The sequence below is a fragment of the Stegodyphus dumicola genome, chromosome 9 (genome assembly GCF_044657685.1).
Source record: "Stegodyphus dumicola isolate Sdum_Otavi_A_Nest chromosome 9, ASM4465768v1".
Classification (NCBI taxonomy): domain Eukaryota; kingdom Metazoa; phylum Arthropoda; class Arachnida; order Araneae; family Eresidae; genus Stegodyphus; species Stegodyphus dumicola.
This window is the reverse complement of record NC_140776.1, coordinates 173,322,579-173,347,170: the sequence shown is the minus strand read 5'-3', so window position 1 is coordinate 173,347,170 and position 24,592 is coordinate 173,322,579. Positions and strand designations below refer to the sequence as shown.

General features: G+C 33.0%; 1 protein-coding gene across 1 annotated transcript; it reads left to right on the top strand.

Annotated features, from left to right (window-relative positions):
- Positions 1-21,162: 21,162 nt before the first annotated feature.
- On the top strand, positions 21,163-23,449 carry ldbr (lariat debranching enzyme). Its single transcript, XM_085823144.1, has 2 exons — positions 21,163-22,814; positions 22,901-23,449. The coding sequence occupies exons 1-2, from the start codon at positions 21,276-21,278 to the stop codon at positions 23,087-23,089; spliced, it is 1,728 nt and encodes a 575-aa protein (XP_085679270.1). The 5' UTR covers positions 21,163-21,275; the 3' UTR covers positions 23,090-23,449.
- The last annotated feature ends 1,143 nt before the right edge of the window (positions 23,450-24,592 follow it).

Below are 24,592 nucleotides of genomic sequence, written 5' to 3'. Positions count from 1 at the left end.
TTCTCAAGTATTCTAGATACCAAAGGCAGCCAATTTTACTAGAATCTTGTATCATTTATAGCGGAAAATTATATAGATCAGTATATAACTATTATGAAAATTTGAAAGCATCTGCAAGAAAATTGGAATGCAAAATACATTCATGTTTTATCAGGATAATGATTCTAAACATGCAGCCCTAAATGTTCACATGTGGTTTTCATACAACTGTCCGGAAGTTATCACAACTTCTTCCTTCATTTAGTCTTCAGACTTAAATCAAATTGAACATGTATGAATGGAACAACAGTTACTCAAAAAATATAGATAAATGCATGTGAAAGTGTAACTTTAGCTAAAAGATATCTAACCATTATGAGTATTGAATGTCCCGTTATTTTATTAATTTATTTTTTTATTGAATCTTTCCTCAAAGTATTCGAATACTTATATGATTTCATTTTGAAAACATTTTGAATATCTTTTTTTAACCAAAAACGCTTAGACTAATTTTTTTTTTTTTTTTTTTTTTTTTTTTTTTCCAAAATAATGAACAATAGTACATGTGAAAGAAAAGTCATTCTACTGATTATTATTAACTGATATTTGGAAATAAAATCAAAGAATGCAAGTGTTACAAAATTAATTTCATAGGTTTTATAATTTCATGAGTTAAAACTGATATTTTAAATTTAAAAATACAAAAACATGAATATTTGTCTTATTCAAAACATGTTTGTAAGTGCAAATATATATGTTTAAATGGCTGGCAGTTACATAAGGCATAAGAACTTTTAAAGACATACGATATGTTAGACTTCATATCTTAAAATAATTTACATTAATGTCATAGTAGAAAGACAATTTGACTGCACTATATGTGATTTCTTTATGGTAATTAAAGAAAATTACACATGTGCTCTTTCCCACCTTTCCACCTTATTTTACAAATAAATTGAGCAGAACGCAATTTTTTTGGCCATATGATACCTTCGGCTCTATCTAGTAATGCTGAAGTGGCACTTGTAGTAGTTCATTCAGGAGAAGGAAAATCTCGTAGAAGATTGAAGGGGGAAAATCGATCGCAATCAAGCATACTGGTGGTCCTGGTACATACGATAAGACATTTCAGTGATTCTTAACACAAGTTGATTTTTATGTTATAATGTAACCTGCTTGTAAACAAGATTTTGCTGGAGCACAAAATAAATATAACAGCACAGAAGGGCTATTAAGTCCCAGAAGTATGTTTTTCATTCAATCTTAGCCATTTGGTTAGGTGAATGGATCAACAGATTATCATGGAGAGAGAGGAGGCTTTCAGAAGAACCGAGGAATGGTGTTTAAATCATACTATAGAATTACGTCCATCTAATCTTATGCTTATTATGCAAAAACTAGAGGAAGAATATTATTCACTTAGAGATGTTCCCAATCAGTCCGAGGAATAATTAGCTTATCTTAATGATCTCAAAAATCAAATCGCAGCACTAAGCCAGTACGTTATTGAACTCAAACTGAGGATGAACCCACTAATTACTCCCAGCTACCATGGAAACTAATAAATCTACCGAATCTACTAACGCTAAAATTAAGCGTAAGAAAAACATAACGGATAAAGAAGGTTTTACTACACCTCGCATAACACATAAACGCACTCTTTCAAACGCAGAGGTTAATGAGCCAGCACAGAAAAAAAAATTCCAGGAATTAAATCTCTAAAACAATATGGATTCTACTAACGAGCAGGGTGATTTTATCTCCCTCCCACTGTCCTAGCCGACTTTGCAGGCGACTGGAACAAATTAAAAGATGCTATTGAAGAAAAGTTACAAATCAAAAAATTCCGCGGAAATTTATCCGGTGGAACTCTTACCATCAGAGTTTACGACTCTGAACATTACAGAATGCTCACTGATTTTTTAGATAAACTTGAACTTCCCTACCATACTTTTAAAATGAACATCGAGAAACTGCCAAAGACTGCTGATATTGAACGTATCAAATCTGAAATAAAAGAAATGGAAATACCCATCCAAAAAACCGTTAAATCACTCATGTTATTGAGGGGAAAATTATCCATTTACCTGTATACTTAGCTGAATGCACCCGCAATAAAGAAGGTAAAGCTATATATGACATAAAGAAATTAAGAGGACTCGACGTGTTCGTGGAAACCTTACAAATCTCGCCCTGGCCCCATGCAATGCCATAAGTACTCTGAACATTACAGAATGCTCACTGATTTTTTCGATAAACTTGAACTTCCCTACCATACTTTTAAAATGAACATCGAGAAACTGCCAAAGACTGCTGATATTGAACGTATCAAATCTGAAATAAAAAAAATGGAAATACCCATCGAAAAAACCGTTAAATCACTCATGTTATTGAGGGGAAAATTATCCATTTACCTGTATACTTAGCTGAATGCACCCGCAATAAAGAAGGTAAAGCTATATATGACATAAAGAAATTAAGAGGACTCGACGTGTTCGTGGAAACCTTACAAATCTCGCCCTGGCCCCATGCAATGCCATAAGTGCCAGCGGTACGGGCATACACGGGATCGCCGCAAATACAAAGCATGCTGTTTAAAATGTGCAAAACCTCACGAGACCTATACTTGCTCCCAAACAAAAAATGATAAAGATAAACCTCCAGTCTGTGCCCTCTGCGGAGCAGATCACATTTCTTCTTTTAAAGGTTGCCCTGAGCAACCATTTAATATACAGAAACAGATTGAAGAAATTAAAGCCAAAATAGAAGCGACGAAGAATCTATTCCATTACGACAAAAACGAATTCCAGGCGCTCAATCCGAAGGAGATCCCTAAACGTAGTCCTGCCTGGCAACAATCATCCAGAGATGAAAACCAACCGAAAGGATCAAACATGACATTGATGTCATGTTAGTCAATGAAACACATCTTCGAGCTTGTGACAGATTCAGAATTCATGGCTATCAGAGAGGATAGACCCCACAACAGAGGAGGCGAAAATGCTATCATAATTAAAAGCCATAATAAAGCCTCTAAATTATCAAAAAACGTAAAGCCAAGGCTTTGATAATATCTCAAATGAAGGGCTACAAGCACTGCCTAACAGATGTATAGTACTTATCACCAATATTTTCAACGCATGCATTCGTCACTGCTATTTTCCCTCTCAGTGGAAGCATTCAATAATTATTAACATCTTGAAACCTGGAAAAGACCTTAAATATGCCAAAAATTATAGACCCATCAGCCTGGTACCGGCTCTCTGCAAAGTTTTTGAACATGTCATCAGTACAAGACTTACCAAACTGGCATTGAAAGGAACCAATTTGGTTTTCGAAAAGGACACTGTACTACTCATCAGATACTCCACCTGGTAGAATTTATCGCCCAAGAATTTAGAAAAAAGAATGGTGTAGCAGCATGCTTTCTCGATTTTGAGAAGGCATTTGACCGAATCTGGCATGCTTGGCTTACTCCACAAATTGTCAAATTTCCTTCTGCCTAATAGCTTCATTAAACTTACCTACTCTTACCTCTACTGTAGCACGTTTCAAGTAAAGATGTGGAGAAATTCTCTAATCAAGAAAGAGATTTTCCGAGGCGTCCCTCAAGGGTCTGTTTTAGAACCGAAATATTTTAATATTTTTATAAATGATATGCCTGTCCCACTACACTCAAGTATTTATAAATATGCGGACAATACAGTTATCATAACCAGCTCTAGAAATCCACAAAATGGTCTTGACAAACTCCAAATGCAAGCTAATCTAATCAACAAATACTGTGAAATTTGGAAAATTAAACTTAACGCAGATAAATGTTGGGTTGTTTTATATCGCAGATACAGAAAAAAATTTCCAGTTAATTCCAATATTAAAATAGATAATTCACCAGTTCCAGTAGCAAGCTCATATAAATACCTAGGAGTGTACGTCGACAAAGCTTTAAATTTCAAAGACCATATCCAGTATACCATCAATAAAGCTAATGCAGCATTTATGTCTCCTTACTCCCTGCTTGGAAGGAAATCTAAATTAAATCTGAATACTAAGAGAAATCTTTATATCACCCTCATCAGACCAATTCTACTCTATGCAGTTCCTGCATGAGCAACTGCCGGATAAACTGAACGCTAGAAAAGAAACGTCTTACCTAATAAGATTCTCCGTAGCATAACAAATGCCCCTTGGTTTGTGCGGAACGCGCAAATCCATAAGAATTTAAATATTCTCCCGATTCATGATCAAATACTAACTACAGCACACAACTTCTTTCAGAAAAACTGAAAAACTCACAATACCTAGCCATTAAAGAACCCACAGATAAAAGACCGCGAACTATACATCATAATGCATTATGGTGGTAGTGTACAGTGTATATCTTTTATTTCTACTTACTTTACGTATCTTATTACTCTTTATTACTCAAGATCAGTTTACGTTATGCACAAAGCTTATGGACTTTGATTGCAACTTATATTTCTTACTTATTATTTTCATTTAACCAAGAATTTATTTAGTACTGTGTAGTGTTTTAAAGCAAAGACTTTGCTTTCAGTGAAAATTTTAGTTCGCGGTCTTATGACTCCTTCACTCGCTATTGGCCACCTCGCATCACGTGGTTTTACTGTGCAACTTTAAAGAAATAAATTTTCTAACATGATTATTTAATTTTACTGTACCCAAATTGTGTTTCTGAAGAATAAGGACATTATTAAATCTTCAAATTCACCTTTTTTTTTTTGGAACTCTACAGACTTATTTGGGCTACAATGAACCTCTGGTTGAGGCGATACCCCCATTTTAATGGATAATAAAGAGCGAAGTAATGATATATTTCATTGGGGACTCGCATGCCATGGCTTCAGCCATGGCAGCGGTATTATAAATATAACAAACTTGCTAATACTTCACGGACATAATTGATGTTTTCTAAAATCAAAGTTTTTTAGGGTACTTGAAAAGAATCTTTATTTAACACGTGGGTGTGTAATCTTTCTTTACCACAGTGCCACAGCAAAATCTGGTAAAATAGTCTGTCGGATCATTTTTTTTTTAATTCTAGTGGTTTCGTGTCTCCTTTATCCTAAAAATCAGTTCAGTACCTGTTGCGTCTGCGCGCGCATTTCATTACTAACGTCGGCGCATGCGTCTTGAGCTCTTGGAGTTTGTGACATGAGATTGTGAGCTAAGAGCGTGTGAGAGAATTCGTGGCTTCGAGTGGATATGAACGATGTAAATTAATGAGAATTAAAGTGAGATATAATACAGTCCATTGTTCCTGAGTTTATTGAATTATAGTGTAGTGCCTGTGCAAAACATCGTTGTCCGTCTTGGGACAGAGATCTATGGATTAAGAGTTATTTACAAATAACAAGTAAGTCAGCAGTTTCGATTTAAGAATAAAGTGCCATTTTGTTATTTTGAGATACTGTGTAAGAGTTTTGAGAAAATTTATAGTATTTATATACTGTGTTACTGTGTTTAAGTAATTGAGAAGAATTACTTATTATCTTGTGTTATTTCATTAAGAGTACAATGTTGATAAAAGGTGCACTTAAAGAGGATTTAAAGCTATTGGCTTTAGAACTGAATATAGAATTAAGTGAAACGATAACTGTTACAGATTTAAATTTAGCGATTAAAAGTAGTGAAGCTTTTAAATCCGATCCAAATTTGGTAATAGAGTTGGGTAATTCCATAGTAGAGCATCGTAAATCTGAAGAAGCTAAAGTATTACAGTTAAAACAAATTAAATTAGAGAGATGTAAAACAGAACTGGAAATTGCTCGATTGCGAGCTGAAACCAAAAGTGTTAATAATGATCAAAATGAAACTAAAGGAGAAAGTTCCGATTCCTTAGATTCTCTTATTAAAAGTATAAGAACACTAACATTGAAGGTTCCGAGTAAACCTGAAAACTGGAGTTATTTTTTCTCGTCTTTAGAAAGAGCTTTCGCGACAAAAAATGTGCCACTGAAATCTAAAGCGGAAATTTTGTTAAACTTGTTAGGGGAACGGGCTTCGAACATTGTCGTGTATATTAGAGATGAGGAGCTAAGTGACTATGAAAAAGTAAAAGCTATTATTCTAAAAGAATTCGAACCTACACCACAAATTGTTTTAGAAAATTTTAAAAAGGCTCAACGCCTAAATGAGTCCCATGTGCAGTTCGTGTCGCGATTAACCACTAATTTCGAATGTTACTTAAAATTGAGGAAAGTGTCTGATTTTGAAACTCTGAAGCAGTTAGTAATATCAGACAAATTGTTTGAGACATTAGATCGAGAAACGTCAGCCCATATTTCTGTAAGGCAAGCTGAAAGTTGGTTTCCAACCAACCTCAACAAATGGCGAAGGAAGCAGATTTATTTTTCACATCTCGCGGAAAGTCCCTTGCCGCAATGGACAGTTTTCAAAAATCTCGCAACAATTACAAAACGTCGAAAAATGTTTCAAAGGTATTCCTTGCCGATGCAAAAGGATTAAAGTGTGTTCTTTGTGAGGAAAATCATTTTTTGGCAAAATGCCCAAATTTCTTGAAACAACCGGTGAATAATCGGGTTGAAATCATCAAAAGTCATAAATTATGCTTTTATTGCCTAGCATTAAACCATTCCGTCAAAAACTGCAAATCAAAGTTTTCGTGTTCCGTTTGTGGGAAAAGACATTACATGACACTGCATTTTCCAGTAGAAAATAAATCATTGAAAGAGAAGGAAAAAAATAAAAACGAAACAGCGAGTAGTTCGAGTGTGCTTTCCCCCCTAGCGCCAGACTTTCTGCCTAACAGCGGTAATACTCTATTTACAGCGACTAGTGTAAACAGATCCAAAAAAAGTATTCTGAGCACGGCTATTTGCTTTATTAGTGATGGTATGGGTAAGCTACATCCAGTCAAAACATTACTTGATGACGGCAGTACTTCATCGTTTATAAGCAGAGACTGTGCGAATAAATTCAACTTTGATTCTGAGAAGGTAAACATTGCGATTTCCGGATTAAATGATTCCTTGTTTACAATTCGGAAAAAAGTTTCGGCATGCATTAGCAATAAAGATAAAAGTTACGTGAGACATTTAGACTTATTAGTAGTATCAAAAATCACGCAAGACTTTATTCCTTCAAGGAAAATTGATATTAAAATGCAGGATTTTTGTAACATAAAATTAGCTGATGAGAATTTTAATGTTCCAGAACGTATAGAGATGCTTTTAGGAGCTGAGGTTTTCTTTGAGATATTAAAATCTGAAAAAATTCGATATGAAAACTCGAGTCTCATTTTACAAAACAGCGTGTTCGGGTTTATAGTGTCGGGAAGCCTTACATCAGAAGAACAGAGCCGCGTACATTGTGGGTTAATGAAAACATCTAATGACTTAGAACAAACAATGAGAAAATTTTGGGAAATAGAGAATGTTGAAATAGCCATTCCAAAAAATAAAGAAACAGCAATATGTGAAGAACATTATGTGCAAACTCATAAGCGGAATAAAGAAGGGAGTTACATTGTAACAATGCCACTAAAGGAAGATCCTATTTGCTTAGGAAATTCAAAAGCTTTTGCCCTTGAGAGATTAAATTCCCTATGGAAAAGATTAGTTAAAGACCCTGAATATTTGAGTCTGTATCAGGATTTTTTAAAGGAGTATGAAGAGCTTGGGCATATGACTGAGGTTAAAGAGAAAAATGAGCCTAGGGTGGGGTACTATATGCCACATCATGGGATATACCGACCTCAAAAAACAACAACTAAATCGAGAACAGTGTTTAATGCGTCATGTTTAACATCAAATGGAATTTCGCTAAATTCTTTACAACGTAATGGAGGGGTTATTCAAGATGATCTCTTTTCAATCATGCTTAGATTTAGAAAGTACCCATCCGCATTTACGGCGGATATTAGAAGAATGTATAGAATGATTGAAATTAACCCTGAACAGAGATGCTTGCAGCGAATCCTATGGAAAAAAGAAAATGATGCACCTGTGAAAATCTACGAACTTAATACTGTGACTTACGGTACAATTAGTGCTCCATACTTAGCTATGAGAACTGTTAAACAATTGTCGATTGATGAAGGTCCAAAATTTCCATTAGCTGCGCCAGTCTTACTTAAAAACTTTTATATGGATGATGTGCTTAGTGGAGCGGAATCTTTGAGTACAGCTAAAGAGCTTAAATCTCAGTTAACTGCAATACTGAAGAGGGCAGGAATGACACTGCACAAGTGGTGCAGTAATCATGCTGAACTTGCGGAAGATCACTCCTATTCCTTTCCTAATGAAGCAGAATCTACAACACTTGGAGTGTCATGGAGGTCTAGAAGAGACTGTTTCTGTTTTAGAGTGAAACTCGATAATGACATAGTTGTTACCAAACGACAGATATTGTCCACAATTGCAAGATTGTTCGACCCGATTGGTTTACTAGGGCCAGTCATAAGTAAAGCCAAAATATTCCTGCAACGGTTGTGGTTGTTAAAGCTGAATTGGGATGAATCACTACCAAAAAATGAAGCTGATGAATGGAAGAAGTTCTCTACTGAACTGGAAGTTTTAAGTAAAATAGAAATTGAAATGTTTATTCTTATTGCAGAAGTAGACTGTGTGGAACTTCATGTATTTGCAGATGCCTCTGAGGTAGCATACGGAGCAACCATATATTGCAAGTGCCGTTCGAGAGATGGAGAAGTGAAGACAAGACTAGTGACGAGTAAATCCAGAGTCTCGCCTATTAAACGAGTTACTATTCCGAGACTGGAGCTTTGTGCGGCAGTCCTCCTTGCAAGGTTGATGGTTAGAGTAATATCTGCATTAGAGATTCCTATGAACAAAGTGTATCTGTGGAGTGACTCCATGATCGTGCTTTCATGGATACAAAAGGAGCCTTACCAGTTGAAGACATTTGTTGCAAATCGAGTGGCAACAATTCAAGAGTTGACTAATGGTCATCAATGGCGTCATGTGTCATCAAAGGAGAATCCGAGTGATCTTATATCCCGAGGTTTGGATCCCAGTAAACTTCTAGAAAATAATATGTGGTGGAAAGGCCCTCTGTTCCTGAGATACGACGACTACCCAAATAGAGAGATTCCGGTGGAAGTCATTGTGAAGGACTTTCCAGACGAACTTAAAATCCTTAGTGACTCTAATATTTTTCTTAATGTGAAAGCTAACCCTTTCATTGAGGATTTCTTAAATTTAAGTAACAATTACACTAAAATTATTCGTGTTTTAAGTTTTATTTTTAGGTTTGTAAACAACTGCAAGGGAAAGGACAAGGTTTCAGGTCCTCTTCAGAGCTCAGAATTAAAATTAGCTGAACTTAAACTGATTAAGCTAATTCAAGATAGTGAATTTAAAAAAGAAATCTCAAGCCTTGAAAAGGAGGGTAAGGTTCCTCCAGGTAGCAAGGTAAGAAGTGTTTTTCCCATTTTAGATCAATATGGAATTTTACGAGTTGGAGGAAGATTAGCTAATTGTAAGTTGAATTTTGATAGAAAATTTCCTATAATCTTACCAAAGAATCATAAGTTGACTAATCTAATTATTGTGATGTTTCATAAGAAATACATGCATATTGGTCCACAAGGCTTACTGTCTATTGTTAGACAAGGGTTTTGGCCCTTAAACGGGCGTAACCCTTGTAGAAAAATAGTACATGAGTGTGTCGTATGTTTCAAAGCAAAACCAGTGCCCTGTCAACAACTTATGGGTCAACTCCCTCAAGAAAGAGTCAGCCCGACTTTTCCATTCAATTGTGTTGGAGTTGATTTTTTTGGTCCTTATTTTATAAAATACCCACATCAGAGAAAAGGTCGCTTTAACAAGGTGTATGTGGGCATTTTCGTTTGTTTTGTTACCAAAGCTTGCCATCTTGAGTTGGTAACAGACATATCTAGTCAAGCATTTATTGCAACCTAAAGCGTTTTTTCAGCAAGAGAGGCAAGTGTGCACGCATATTTTCAGATAACGCAACCAATTTTGTTGGTAGTAACGCAGAATTAAAGAAATTGAATAGGCTAGTCAGCAAACCAGATGATGAATTAGGTAATTATTTATCGAGTGAGAGTATTGATTGGTCGTTCATTCCCCCTAGAGCTCCCAATCATGGAGGTCTTTGGGAGGCAGGTGTCAAATCTGTTAAGTTTCATTTGAAACGCGTAGTAGGCAATTTGAAACTAACCTATGAGGAGTTTCTTACAGTAATTGCTCAAATTGAAGGCATTTTGAATTCTAGGCCCTTGCAACCTTTATCATCCGAACCAGAGAATTTTGATATCTTGACACCAGGCCACTTCCTGATAGGCAGACCTATCACGGCTATTGCAGAACCTAATATTTTAAACGTTAACGATAATAGATTAAAGAGCTGGAAAAAAATTGACTAAAATAGTGCAAACAATTTGGAAGTATTGGAGAAATAACTATTTGAGTGCAATGCAAGGAAGAACTAAATGGTTCTTTGAAAAAGACAATGTCAAGGTTGGAACTATGGTAATTTTAAAGACTGATAATGTTCCTGTATGTAACTGGCCTCTTGGCAGAATCGTAGAGATATTCTTAGGTAAAGACAATAAGGTTAGAGTAGTTTCAGTGAAAACGAAAGGAGGAATTTTTAAAAGATCAATTAATAAAATTTGTTTTTTACCTATGGCAAGTTAAACAAAATGTATGTTTGTAATTAATTATTGTATTTTCTTATTATAGTAGTTTGATTTTGTTGATGTTATTACTTGATGCTTACAATTATTTACCTGTATTTCGTATTGTCACTCTGTAATTTTTTATTGTAAGATCTAATTTTGAATCATTACATCATGTCAAGGCGGGCGGTATGTTGCGCCTGCGCGCACATTTCATTACTAACGTCGGCGCATGCGTCTTGAGCTCTTGGAGTTTGTGACATGAGATTGTGAGCTAAGAGCGTGTGAGAGAATTCGGGGCTTCGAGTGGCCATGAACGATGTAAATTAATGAGAATTAAAGTGAGATATAATACAGTCCATTGTTCCTGAGTTTATTGAATTATAGTGTAGTGCCTGTGCAAAACAGTACCTAATCTGAATATATTTTTATGAATATTTAATAAATAGATAAAAAAATAACAGGTTTTAAACAATAAATTTATTTCATTTCAGTTCATTGTAAATTAACACAAGAGTTCTATGTCTCAATAGGAAAAATTGGTAAAATTAGACAAATACTGTATTACAATACAAATAATAAAACATAATACATAACCAAAAATAAATAACTTAGTGAATGTGTAAACATCTTAAAAAATATCGCTAGTCTTGTATTCTTTCAACAATCCCATTTAATTATAACTTCGTTGTTTTACTTCATAAATAATGATTACTTATTGCAGCAAAATCTGTATTAAAATCAGATAATAATCTATGAAAAAAAGCTTCCAGAAGCCGAAACCAAGAATACGAACAACTTTCTGAATGTAGAAATAATTTTAACCATATAAATTGATCCATTTGTGAAGCACCGATGACTCACACAGCTTTAAACAATACAAAATTTGAGTCACACTCGATGAGCATGGCTCCGAAAAGTAAGGCCGCTATGAATCATCGATGATGTACATGGCAGTCAATGTGTTAAAGTGCATGTAAAAACTCAATTACTAAAATAAAATAATTTTTTTAGCTAATCGTGCATAGTTTAATATCTGTACAGCTTAAAAAGAACTGTGTAAACTGTTTCATTTGACTTATGAATAATTTAGTGGGCAGTTTTTTTTATTACGCACATCGGTGCTACATAAACTGCCATAAAAAATCAGCTAGAATAAGCTAATATTTGGTCTTCATGACAGCTGGACGTGCTAGTCATGAGAACAGGCAAAGGCCAAATGCGATAATTCTTTATATCATGACCTGCATTCTCAAATATAATTTTTTTAAACTGTTTTCGATAATTCGAATAATGTTATATACCAAGTTCGCAATGCCAAAAATGAAAAAAGTGGCAAGCATATTAAAAAAATGTATTTAAATTATAGCGATTTAAAAATCTGGTTAACTGATAAATGTACGAATTATTTAAAATTTATAAAAAGTATTGTCAGTCTGTTATTGAACAGTTACATTATTTATTATATTTGTGAGACGAAAATGCATAGTTTCTAGAGATTCTTAGATTCAATAACGGTAACTGTTAAAAGTTAGCTTTAAAAAAAAATGTGGATATTGTCTTTAAATATGATTAAAAAAATGGCATAACATTTGCATCATATTCAAATATCACACGAAATAATTTTAAAAAAGTTTCCCTTTATTTAATTAACAGGGCATAACATGAAATCATTCACAAATATTCAAACGTGATGAAATCGTTCATCACCTTATTTGTGACGGAATAAAACAAAATGCAGTAAACTCTCTAGTTGCGTCCATCTCTGAAAAGAACAAAATATGTCTAAGACTAATATCGGTACTGAAAATCACTTTCGCACAAGATCGAAATCATATGGAACCTTGAGAAGTAGAGAGGATCACCTCAAAAACAGGTGAGATCCTGAATACTGTTAATTTTTAAAAAAGTTGAAATAACTTAATTTTTTAGAACTATCCTGAAACTGAAAGCGAAACTAACGATATATTATTTCAGTTAGGTGTTGCGTTGTTTAGAATAAAGACATAAATATATGAGAACTTCATTAATGTTTCTTAAACTTTTTATTTACACAGGAGTTCATCTGTCAAATTTATTGTAAATCACTTAAAATTGCTGAATATGAATTATTTTAAAATTACGCTATGAATATACATTTATAACAGAGAAAGAAATGTGACATTCCAAGTCATTTTATGTCTCATGATTATCAATAAAGCTCTAAATAAACATCGGTAAAATAAATTAACATCTCTCTAAGATCTAATATGAGGTATGGTTTCTTCTACAGCCAGACAGGTCGTGTATCGTGACGGCATACTAAACAGGACGCAGATGAAGAGCCCCTATGGCAGTCGGTCTCATTCCTGCAACAAGACAGTTTTCAACTCCAGGATGGTTCTTAGAGGGGGGAAAATTGCCCTCTTAAGAGCGTCCCAGACATGCTTTATATGGATATATTATTTCAGTTAGGTGTTGCGTTGTTTAGCCAGGTGGCAAATATCCTCACTTTCCAGGTTACTGTTGACCAGCTGAGCCCTATGTGGACGAGCTTTGTCATCCATTAACAGGAACACCGGACCAACTGCGCTCCTGAAACATACGATCTAAGATTGCCTCTCTATACCTCATAGAAATCAGAAAGCCTTTGTCAAACACATGAAGGGGGTGTGGGGCCGTTCAGCATAATACCTACCCATCTATTACATCTCCACCACCGTAATGATCCTTTCCCATGATGAGGGGAGGGATGGTATCGTGTTCCAGGCTCTTTCCAAATGCAGACACAATAAGAATCAATGGCCAGGCATATCTCGGCTCGTGTAAAAAGCACGCACTGAAGTATGTGTATTGAAGTGAGCGGAACGCAAATAGCAGGTCTTTTGGCATACAGCCCTATCTCATGAAGCCTTCAGACAACTGTAAACCGTGAAACTCGGATTTCAGCGGCAGCATATAGCTAGCTCAGGTGAGAGTTGTAAATCTGTAGCAGTTCTGTGTCGCAGCGCTGAAAGAGGCAAATAGTGAGCTTCAATCGTCGTTGTGGATTTTGGTCGGCTTTGGACCTTGGTTGTGGATCTTGGTCGAACTTTTCAAAGTCCTGAAACTGTTTCCATAAATTGCTGACGACACTGGGTGTCACATTGAGCTCTTTAACTACCTCCGCTTCTGATTGATCTGGCGACAATCTACCGTTAATCGCCGAGCGTGGCTTTGAAACAGGCATGTAACTAACTGGTTTTTACCCGAATCTTCTAGGCCATTGGCTCTATACATACACACCGTAATCGGCGGAACTCTATAACAAATTACTGTGGCTACCATTGCATTTAACTCTTTGATTCCATCGCAGAAGTGGACGCTAGTCCGAACTGGTGATAAAAAATTTTCCAACATGTAGGTAGGTGATTTACTGTAAAGTGGTGCCAACTAGTGGTTATAGTAGAACACATGAAATGGAGGGATGAAAAAATCCTCGAAATCTTTGATATACACAGCAAAGGGGCAATGAAATAAGAATACAAATGAAGTATAATATAATTTAGATATTAAAAAAGGAGATATCAAATATACACCAATATATACAGGTGCAATCACAATGCAGATTAATATCCAGTATTGTAATGAATTGTTGAAAACCCCTCGTGCGCTGACATTCTTTTCATGATCATAGCTCCGCAGATACGCACATGTACGATTACGTATTCGACTCTGAATATTTGCATAATTCTTTCGTGGCATAATTAATACCTTAGATTCAAAACTTTTCTTAAAAATAAACATAATTTGCAAATTCTCTTAATTTTGCCCACGAGTGACTTAATGAAAAGTTCATTGAATTAAATTCAGTAATTTTTTTTAATTCCTTGTGCTATAGTCATTAAGTTTGTCAATTAAGGATGCAAAAATATCATTTCAAACAATTAATAGTAATCAAAGTGTGACATAATTCATGAAATTTTTCATTAAATCAGGATATTGTCAAGTCGAGATTATTTTTACTTAATCATATTTTAGGAAAATGCCGAAACTTTAGTGTATGTTTCCAAACTGCCCAGGTCTTTTATGCATGCAAATAAAAATATTGTTTTTCTTTTCTTTATTTTAATATAAGATAAATTTTCCCGATTTCATACACTTCAGATCAAATTAATAAAATAAATTGTTAATTCAAAGTTGAAAACAGCATTCAAAGTCTGGAGCTTAATGAAATGACAATTCTCTTTCAGTATTGTCAGTGTATGGTGTATAAAACACATGACTAGTCACCTGGTGAAGTACAGGTAACATAATTTTTAGAATTCAGGAAGTTACTTGATGGCAAAATCTTGAAGATATATAGATTACATTGGGAAGCCAGTCAGAACGTTCTCTTCCTTTTTTAAACCTCTTGCTACTGAACAAGGACCAAAATTCTTATGCATATATGACATGTTCTTGTATTGCCTTCTTTAAAGAACTTAATAAATTTTAAAACAAATTGCAGTTATATTCCTTTGAGGAATTCTATCTCTTAATTATTATAAAAATCAAAATTAAAGAAAGATATAAAAAAGGATGCTCATTATTTTTGAAGTTTTAATGTGAAAGATAAAATAAATATTACATTACACTGAATTATAACTTCTGAAAACTGGCAATTACAGTCAAAAGTCGTTAATTCGGACACCCATAATCCGGACCTCAAAGCTAAAAACTTTCTGCGCATGCGTCGCGTTCACGCATGCGCATAGGCGTTTACGCGTGCGCGTAAGACCTTTACGGCTGCGAATATACATGTGCGCATGCGCATAATACGTTTACGCATGCGCGTTTAATGTATAAAGGACGGTATAAGCTAAAATTATCTAATTATCTATTTCAGTTAATGTTGATGATTGCGTTGTTCCTTAATCTTCGAATTGGATCAGGCTTATTATTTTTTGCAGACTGTAAGAGCAATTTTATAAAAGTAAACTTGAACTTTCGATTATGTCAAATAGAATTTCCCATGTTGGAGCTCCCAAAGGATCTACAAAACGAAAGTATGTTTCGATGTACATCAAACAAAAAGTGGAATTGCTGCAAAAAATGGATAAAGCCATGAAGAAGGTGACAGAGAGGTTAGTGAAAACGAAAAAATTTCGATTGACAAGTTAGTCGGTATTCTCGGCACAGCAATTACGGAACTTGAACAGCGGAACTTTGTAACTGAACAAGAAATGATGTGTGTTTATAGAATTAAAGAGAAAGTATTATCACATAAAACGAAGCAACTTAAACAACTTACATTGAAAGAAATGTTTAATAAAGTAAACAAATAAATATTAAGCTTTTTTTTTGTAAATTTTGATACCCTTTAGATCATAATTGTTCTTTATTTCATAAATTACGGTTTCATATTTTTAATTTTAGAATTTCTGCATGCCATCTTACGAGATTTAAACTGATGATCTATAATCCGGAATCTCCGAAGTCCCGACAAGTCCGGATTAACGACTTTTGACTGTAGTATATATTTGCTAGTAAAAGGAAGTCTTAATTTACCACTTTTTTGTTTCATAATTTGCGTTTAATGTATAAAGGACGGTATAAGCTAAAATTATCTAATTATCTATTTCAGTTAATGTTGATGATTGCGTTGTTCCTTAATCTTCGAATTGGATCAGGCTTATTATTTTTTGCAGACTGTAAGAGCAATTTTATAAAAGTAAACTTGAACTTTCGATTATGTCAAATAGAATTTCCGATATATATTTACTAATATGTAAAGGATCTACAAAGTATGTAAAAAAAAAAAAGTTGTGGTTGGATAAAAATGCACTTGGTTACATATGCGGCATTAAACTGACATTTCAAGTTTAATAATTAAACGCAAAAACAAATTTAGATGGAAAAATCAAAATTTTATGCATGCACACACACACACACACAGGGGGGAGGGTAAAGATGAAACTTATTTGTTTATTTTTATTAACAACAATTTATCCTTGCACTGTAATACATAAGAATTATAACTATCTCTGCCATATTCACTAAATGGAAAAAATTAATAAAAGTTTATATTAGGATATTTGAATACAGCAAAGAATATGAGGGCATTAAACAGAAAGTGGAATCGCTGCAAAAAATGGATAAAGACATATCCTTTGATTATCTAATCATTCCGAAATATGTTTATCAATTTCACGCTGCTCTGCGGGGGAAGGGAAACGACACGGCGCGCAATGAATTGGAAGTTGATCTGTCAGCACTATCCTTATCTTCAGAGCAGATGTTTTTATTTTATTTGGCTTATAATTCTTTACTAAATGCAGTATTTCATCTCGATGTACTCGGTCTTTGATATGATTTAAATCAAGTTCCTAGTCATTATAATTCGCTTCCGATAGTGAAGAAAGTGACTCAGAGGTCATTGAAAACGAAAAAATTTCGATTGACAAATTAGTCGGTATTCTCGACACAGCAATTGTAGGACTTGAACAGCGGAACTTTGTAACTAAACAAGAAATTATGTCTGTTTAATAGAATTAAAGAGAAAGTATTATCACATGAAACGAAGCAAATTAAACAACTTACATTGAAAGAAATGTTTAATAAAATAAACAAATAAATATTTGGCTTTTTCTTTTTGTAAATTTTGATACCCTTTAGATCATAATTGCTCTTTATTTCATAAATTACGGTTTCATATTTTTAATTTTATAATTTCTGCATGCCATCTTACCAGATTTAAACTGATGATCTATAATCCGGAAAAATCGATAATCCGGAATCGCCGAAGTCCCGACGAGTCCGGATTAACGATTTTTGACTGTATTATGCAACAAGGATGATAAATACTTCAATAGAATAACAAAATGTAGCCTAATGAAGATTCAAGAAAAAGATTAAGAAATGCTCATGTTTTTTATTACATTGCTTCTTAAGCTAAAAAAAATTTAGAACTACCGTGAGTGATTTGTTTTCTCATAAGCTCAAGATTTGATTATCTCTGAAAACAATCATCTTGCAGAGGTAAAATGGCAGTATCGAATAAAAATTCTAGTGAATCTAAAGTAAAATGAAATAAGTTTTGTACACACACTGCAGTTAAAAAAAAAAAAAAGTTGTGGTTGGATAAAAATGCACTTGGTTACATATGCGGCATTAAACTGACATTTCAAGTTTAATAATTAAACGCAAAAACAAATTTAGATGGAAAAATCAAAATTTTATGCATGCACACACACACACACAAGGGGGAGGGTAAAGATGAAACTTATTTGTTTATTTTTATTAACAACAATTTATCCTTGCACTGTAATACATAAGAATTATAACTATCTCTGCCATATTCACTAAATGGAAAAAATTAATAAAAGTTTATATTAGGATATTTGAATACAGCAAAGAATATGAGGGCTATCTGCCTACCCTAAGGAAAAATGGCTCACATTTACGTTACACACAGGAAAAACCATACAGCCAGTACTTTCACCTATGATCACACTTCCAGCATTCAGCAGTCTTAACTACTCAGCTACGTGTGGGACTAAGTCAATAATCAGAATTAATATTTAGATATTCTATGACTTGAACCTAAGTATAATATATAGTGTTTATTAAAATGTTTTAGGTAAATCTAATATAAAAAAAAACTTAAATGTTTCATTTACTAATATTTTATGTATGAAATATGTCTTCTAGAAAAATTTTAATTGCTTAGATAAGGAGAAGTCTTTTGAGTAAAAAAAATCAGTATGTTGGGGTTCTCCATCCACACAATAGTTCAAAGCACATTGAAATCATTAGAAATGGGCTAGCCGTAAAGGTGGTTTTGTGGTTTTTCTGGATCCTAAATAGAATACCAGCCATAAAGGTAATTTTTACCTTTAGATAGTTAAGTCATTGTGTGCTTTTTCATAATCATTAAATGCTATGTTACAGAAATTTAGGTCAGTTATCTAATTTGTGATTATATTGCTCAAATGTGTAAAGCTTAGTTAAAATTTTGATGTAAGCACAATATCAAGATACCACACTATCTTGAACTTTTAATTATATCAGTCTTTGCAAGTTTTAAGGTATTTAATTTTTAAATGTGTGAGTAGTAAACTAATACATATCCATGTCATAATACATTTTAAGCTAATAATGAAATGCAAGATCATCACAAAGAAAGTGGATTATTTTTATAATTTAACTCAGAAACATTAAATCATTATTTAGCATTTTAATGTACATTTTTGAATAAGAAACTTGATTGTACACAGATCTAATGCTTTTTTAGAATGAATTATAAATAATTAAGGACATCAGCATCTCCTCAGCTGGAAATGTAACCAAAATTAACGAAACCATAGCACTAACAATTCTGTTATTAAATCAGCTATTAAATAACAAATATAATTACTAATTTTTCAATAATTTAAAGTGATTATAAAAATATTTCACATTATAATATAAATGTTTCTCCCTACAAAATGGTAAAAGCATTAAAATTATTGACTAGCTTTTGAACAATTAAGTACTATGTGACGTCATTAGATTATTTTGAAGGAGGAGGTGTGAAAAATATGCAGTGTTCTCACAGGAACTCTGGAACTCTCGAATATGTATCGAGTCTGTTTTCAATTACACCATGAAGACATGTGGAAGGACAGGAGAAAATACTTTTTAACTATCTTACAAGTAAGTGATCAACATACATTTTGAAAGGAACAGAATACATCTACAAAGACAAACTGGTAATATTTGAGTTGATCTTCATTACTAAAATAACCTTAAAATACAAGTTCTAGTAACCCAGTACAAACATTAAATCATTATTTACCATCTTAAATGTACATTTTTTAAAAAGAAAATTAACTATATAGAGATCTAATGCTTCCTTAGAATGAATTATAAATAGCTAAGGATGTTGGCATTTTCTCGCCTAGCACAGGAACCCATAAATTCAAGAAATCAGTGTTACCTACACTGCTATTAAATCAGTTGCACGTTAAAGTTTTAATCTTTAATTTGCACAGATTTAATCAATATATATACTAATTTTTCAATAACTGGAATAAAATCTTTAAATCTGTTTATTTTTATGGAGTCAATAAACAGTTTATTTTTGTATTTCTTATATCAAGTGCCCAGAAAATATCCAGTATGATCATTATGTATTAGTTTCTATACTATATTAACTTATCAGTTGTATTTTGCTGTTTAACTTGAAGCAAAAAATTAAAATCAATGATACTTAGCTTTTAGTTGCCTTTCATTTTTTAATTAATCTCAAATCAAACATAGCTCAGTTTGCTTTATAAATGAAACTAGCTATTCAACAGAAAATTCTTCAGCAAAGCATGTGAGTGCTATTTGTCAAAAGGGAGGAGTGCTTTTGAGGAGGACTTTCTAGAGGAAACTGGTTGGTATCCAAGTTACACATTGGAAATTTGCAAAAATGCTCATGTAGCCAACCCTTTCGATTGGAATCCAACTCAGGTCAAACTATTAGTATTCAGTAACTTTATTGCTTGGCTACTGATGGGATCCAAATCAAACATATGTTTAATTATTAAAATGAGCTTTTGAACAGAAAATTCTAAAAGAAACGATAATTACTTATCCAAAATAAAAGTAACAGAAATTTATCCAAACCATTTTAATTTGCTAATTAAAGGATATTTAAACAGTTTATTTATAATTTGAAACCATGCAATATGATTTTTTAATTTTTTACAAGGTTAACCATATACAACATGATACACCATTTACTTATTATTAACTAATTGTATGAAGTGCATAGAAATTTGATGAAAATCTCAATTATAAAGTATAATTTACATATCACAATGACAAGTTTACATAAGTAAGTTGAATCAAGGATATTTTGTTGTTGCATATCTGTTACAATATAAAAACAGGATCAAATTAAATTAAGATAAATTAAAATTATTAAACATTTATTATTATACTTGTTTTGTGTTATAAAAACCTGCTGAAATCGGTGTAGAGTAATAGCTATTCTGATCATTCACAATTTACGAATTTTATTTGAGAAAAGATAACGTAAGTTCAAAATTATAAAAGAACAATCTAACTATGAGATGATAGAAAATAAAATTAGGACTAATATTTTGAAACTACATTTGTTCAAAGATTAATAAACCATGCTTCATATCGAAAGACATTTGATGATCCTGATAAAAACTTAATTCAGGAAATACTGAAAAATTATTTCAGTGATACGAATTATTGTTATAGTATTAAGTGATTAAGAAATATTTCAGAGTATACTGTAAATGCTTCTCCTTATAAAATAGCGTTTAATATGTTCAAGCGTTAAAATTAGTGATTAGCTTATGGAAAATTTCTGTCTGCATACGAACAACAAAGAACAAAAAATTTCAGTAAAGAACAAAGAAATGCGTGAAAATCCCCAAATCACAACAAATTGGCGATATTTCAGTTGCTCTTCATTACTATGACAAACATAAAGTTCTTCTTCTAGTAACCCGGAGACAACACTCTTCATCTGAACGTCATGCGTGATTGACATTCATTATAACCAATGAGAGGGTGCCATTTAGTGGGAGGAACGAGAAGAGGTCCGGTTAATAACGTGTCCCGTTGCAGTACTCGGCAAAATTTTGCGTTATTGAAGTTTGTGGTCAAATTTCTTGAGTTTTTACTTATTAATCTATCTCTGGCCATCATGAAGGTTGCTGTTGAAGGTTGTGCTCATGGAGAACTTGACAAAATTTATGAAGCTGTTAAAATCTTAGAAAAGGAGAATAATATGAAAATCGATCTTCTGATTATATGTGGAGATTTCCAAGCTGTAAGGAATCCAGCTGATTTACACTGCATGGCTGTGCCGCCTAAGTACAGGAAATTAAATACGTTTTACAAGTACTATTCTGGGGCGAAAATAGCTCCTGTTTTAACTATATTCATTGGTGGAAATCACGAGGCTTCAAATTATTTATCGGAACTATCATATGGTGGTTGGGTATGCCCGAATATTTTTTACATGGGATATGCTAATGTTATAAATGTAGGTGGTATAAGAATTGCAGGCCTGTCAGGTATCTATAAAGGTCGTGATTATTTGAGAGGTCATTTTGAATGCCCGCCTTATGAGGAATCTTCGAAGAAAAGCGTGTATCATGTTAGAAATATTGACGTATTCCGATTGAAACAAATAAAAAGTCCTATTGATATTTGTATATCACACGACTGGCCTCGAACTGTGTACAATTACGGTAATAAGGAAGATATTTTGCGTTGGAAGCCGTTTTTCAGGGAAGAGATGGAAAACAACAAACTAGGAAGTCAGCCTGCCGAAGAATTGCTCTACAAGTTAAAGCCTGCTTATTGGTTTTCTGCTCATCTTCACTGCAAATTTGCTGCTGTGATTCCACATCAGAATTCTGAAGGAACTATGTACACAAAATTTCTAGCTTTGGATAAGTGTCTGCCACGACGTAATTACTTGCAAGTTCTTGAAATAGGGAACAAAAGCGAGGCAGTAGATATAAAATATGATCCAGAATGGTTGTGCATTCTTCAGACCACTGATCATTTGTTAAACACATCGAAAACGTGTGTTTATATGCCAGGACCTGGAGGTAAAGAAAAATGGGATTATACTCCGTCGAAAGAAGATATACAAAGAATTACCGAACTCTTTAAAGGCGATTTTAAGGTACCAAACAATTTTTCAGTCACAGCTCCAACTTATGATAATTCTCAAACAAGCAATGATTTTACTGTAAAAAATTATATCAACCCACAGACTACAAGCTTTTGTAATATATTAAATATAACTGATCCATTTGCTGTTGTGTGTAACAGTGATGGTGAAAGTTTAAATACTAGTGGACTTTCAAGTACAGGTTTAGATTTTAGTTTTTCCACATCAAATGCTGATGAAATATCACTTAGTGATATAGAGGACGCTACTGAAGTTCTTTCACCAAAGAATGATGATCTAGATGTTTCTGATTCCACTGACTTTTTCATAGACACTGTTGGATCTAACATGTCACCTAATGTACAGAAATTTTTGAAAACTCAGCATTGTAGTACACCAATTCCGAAATTTAACATTGACTCAGATTTTCATTTTCCTGAAATAAAGGAAGAAAACATAAACAGTGAGAAAAGAAAATCTGATGAAGAGGAACAGCCGGTAAAGGTATTTAAACGAAGAAATTGGTCATTATATAAATCTGAGGAAGATGGTTCAGCATAATGGATAGATGCAATGGTAACTTGAAAGTTTAAAGGGAGTTTATCTAAATTAACACCAATTCCGAAATTTAGTACCAATTGTAGTACAATACCACCAATTGTAGTACACCAATTCCGAAATTTAACATTGACTCAGATTTTCATTTTCCTGAAATAAAGGAAGAAAACATAAACAGTGAGAAAAGAAAATCTGATGAAGAGGAACAGCCGGTAAAGGTATTTAAACGAAGAAATTGGTCATTATATAAATCTGAGGAAGATGGTTCAGCATAATGGATAGATGCAATGGTAACTTGAAAGTTTAAAGGCAGTTTATCTAAATTAACACCAATTCTGAAATTTAGTACCAATTGTAGTACACCAATTCCGAAATTTAACATTGACTCAGATTTTCATTTTCCTGAAATAAAGGAAGACATAAACAGTGAGAAAAGAAAATCTGATGAAGAGGAACAGCCGGTAAAGGTATTTAAACGAAGAAATTGGTCATTATATAAATCTGAAGAAGATGGTTCAGCATAATGGATAGATGCAATGGTAACTTGAAAATTTAAAGGCAGTTTATCTAAATTAATAATATGTTGTGTATATTTGTTTAAAATTCAAATTGAATAAAATATGTGCTTATCCTTAGTTATTATACTGAGAATTTTTGACATATTGACAGTAATGAGCATTTTCGATTAACAATATAATTAGGTTAACATTAGCAATATAATTAGCATTTACAATATAATTTATTACTTAACATATTTGAATGTAAGCATGTAAAATTTACTACAGATATATATTAGTATCTGGGTAACTGAAAAAAATAAGTCTGATTTTTATATGATGAATTTGTATAATTCCGTCCAGTTGCTATCTTCTTAATGCCTGTAGGCAAATAGCTTTGTATAAAAGAGACTAACAATTTCTCTTTTTTTAAGAGTTTGCTATCTTTGTATTGAACAAAATGATTAACAGAAGTTATCTTGATTAGTGTCAAACTTTGAGTTACATTATTTGTATATTTTCTATTGTGTGTAAATATTTAATTATAAGAGTATTATTGAACATGTAAATAATCAAGTTGTAACTTTTTCATATTTTATTAATAAACTTAATTTTAAGTCTGGAAGAAATTCATATATTTTATCAAAAGTGAATAATTTGATGTAATGAAATTTAACTAAGGTATAAACAATTTAATTAATATATCCTTAAATCTCTTGCTTATTAGAAATAAAGGCTGATCTTTGGAATATGGCAACAGGTAGTTTGGCGACATTTTGGAGGCGATAAAGGTTACTACCTAGGACTTTGGTAATAATGTGAGAAGCACTCAGTTCCGATTATGCATTATTTTGTGTGAGGGAAATGAGAGATCATGAGATATGTCATGTGACATTAATGGACGAATTATAGTTCTTTAATCGGAAAAGGGAATAAATTTGGAAAAATTATTTTGTATTAAGCTTCATTGTGTGTTGTGTGAAATAGTGTTGATTAATTTTCGGATTGCATGGCGCTATGTAAAGTGAATTATAAATTTTTAATACGTAATAATTAACAATAAGTTGACTACTGGATTTCGGATTTAGAAATTAGCAGTAGTACTGCAGCCGATTGGAACTCTTTCTGAAGGGAAGTGTGTGTGCCACGTAATGAAGATTCTGAAGAAGATTAGGTAAGTTAGTATTTTTAATCATTTGAGGATATTATTTTTATGCATTGTTCTAAATGTAAAGAGTAAATAAATTAAAATGGTATTATTGGAAAATTATTATTAGCAAT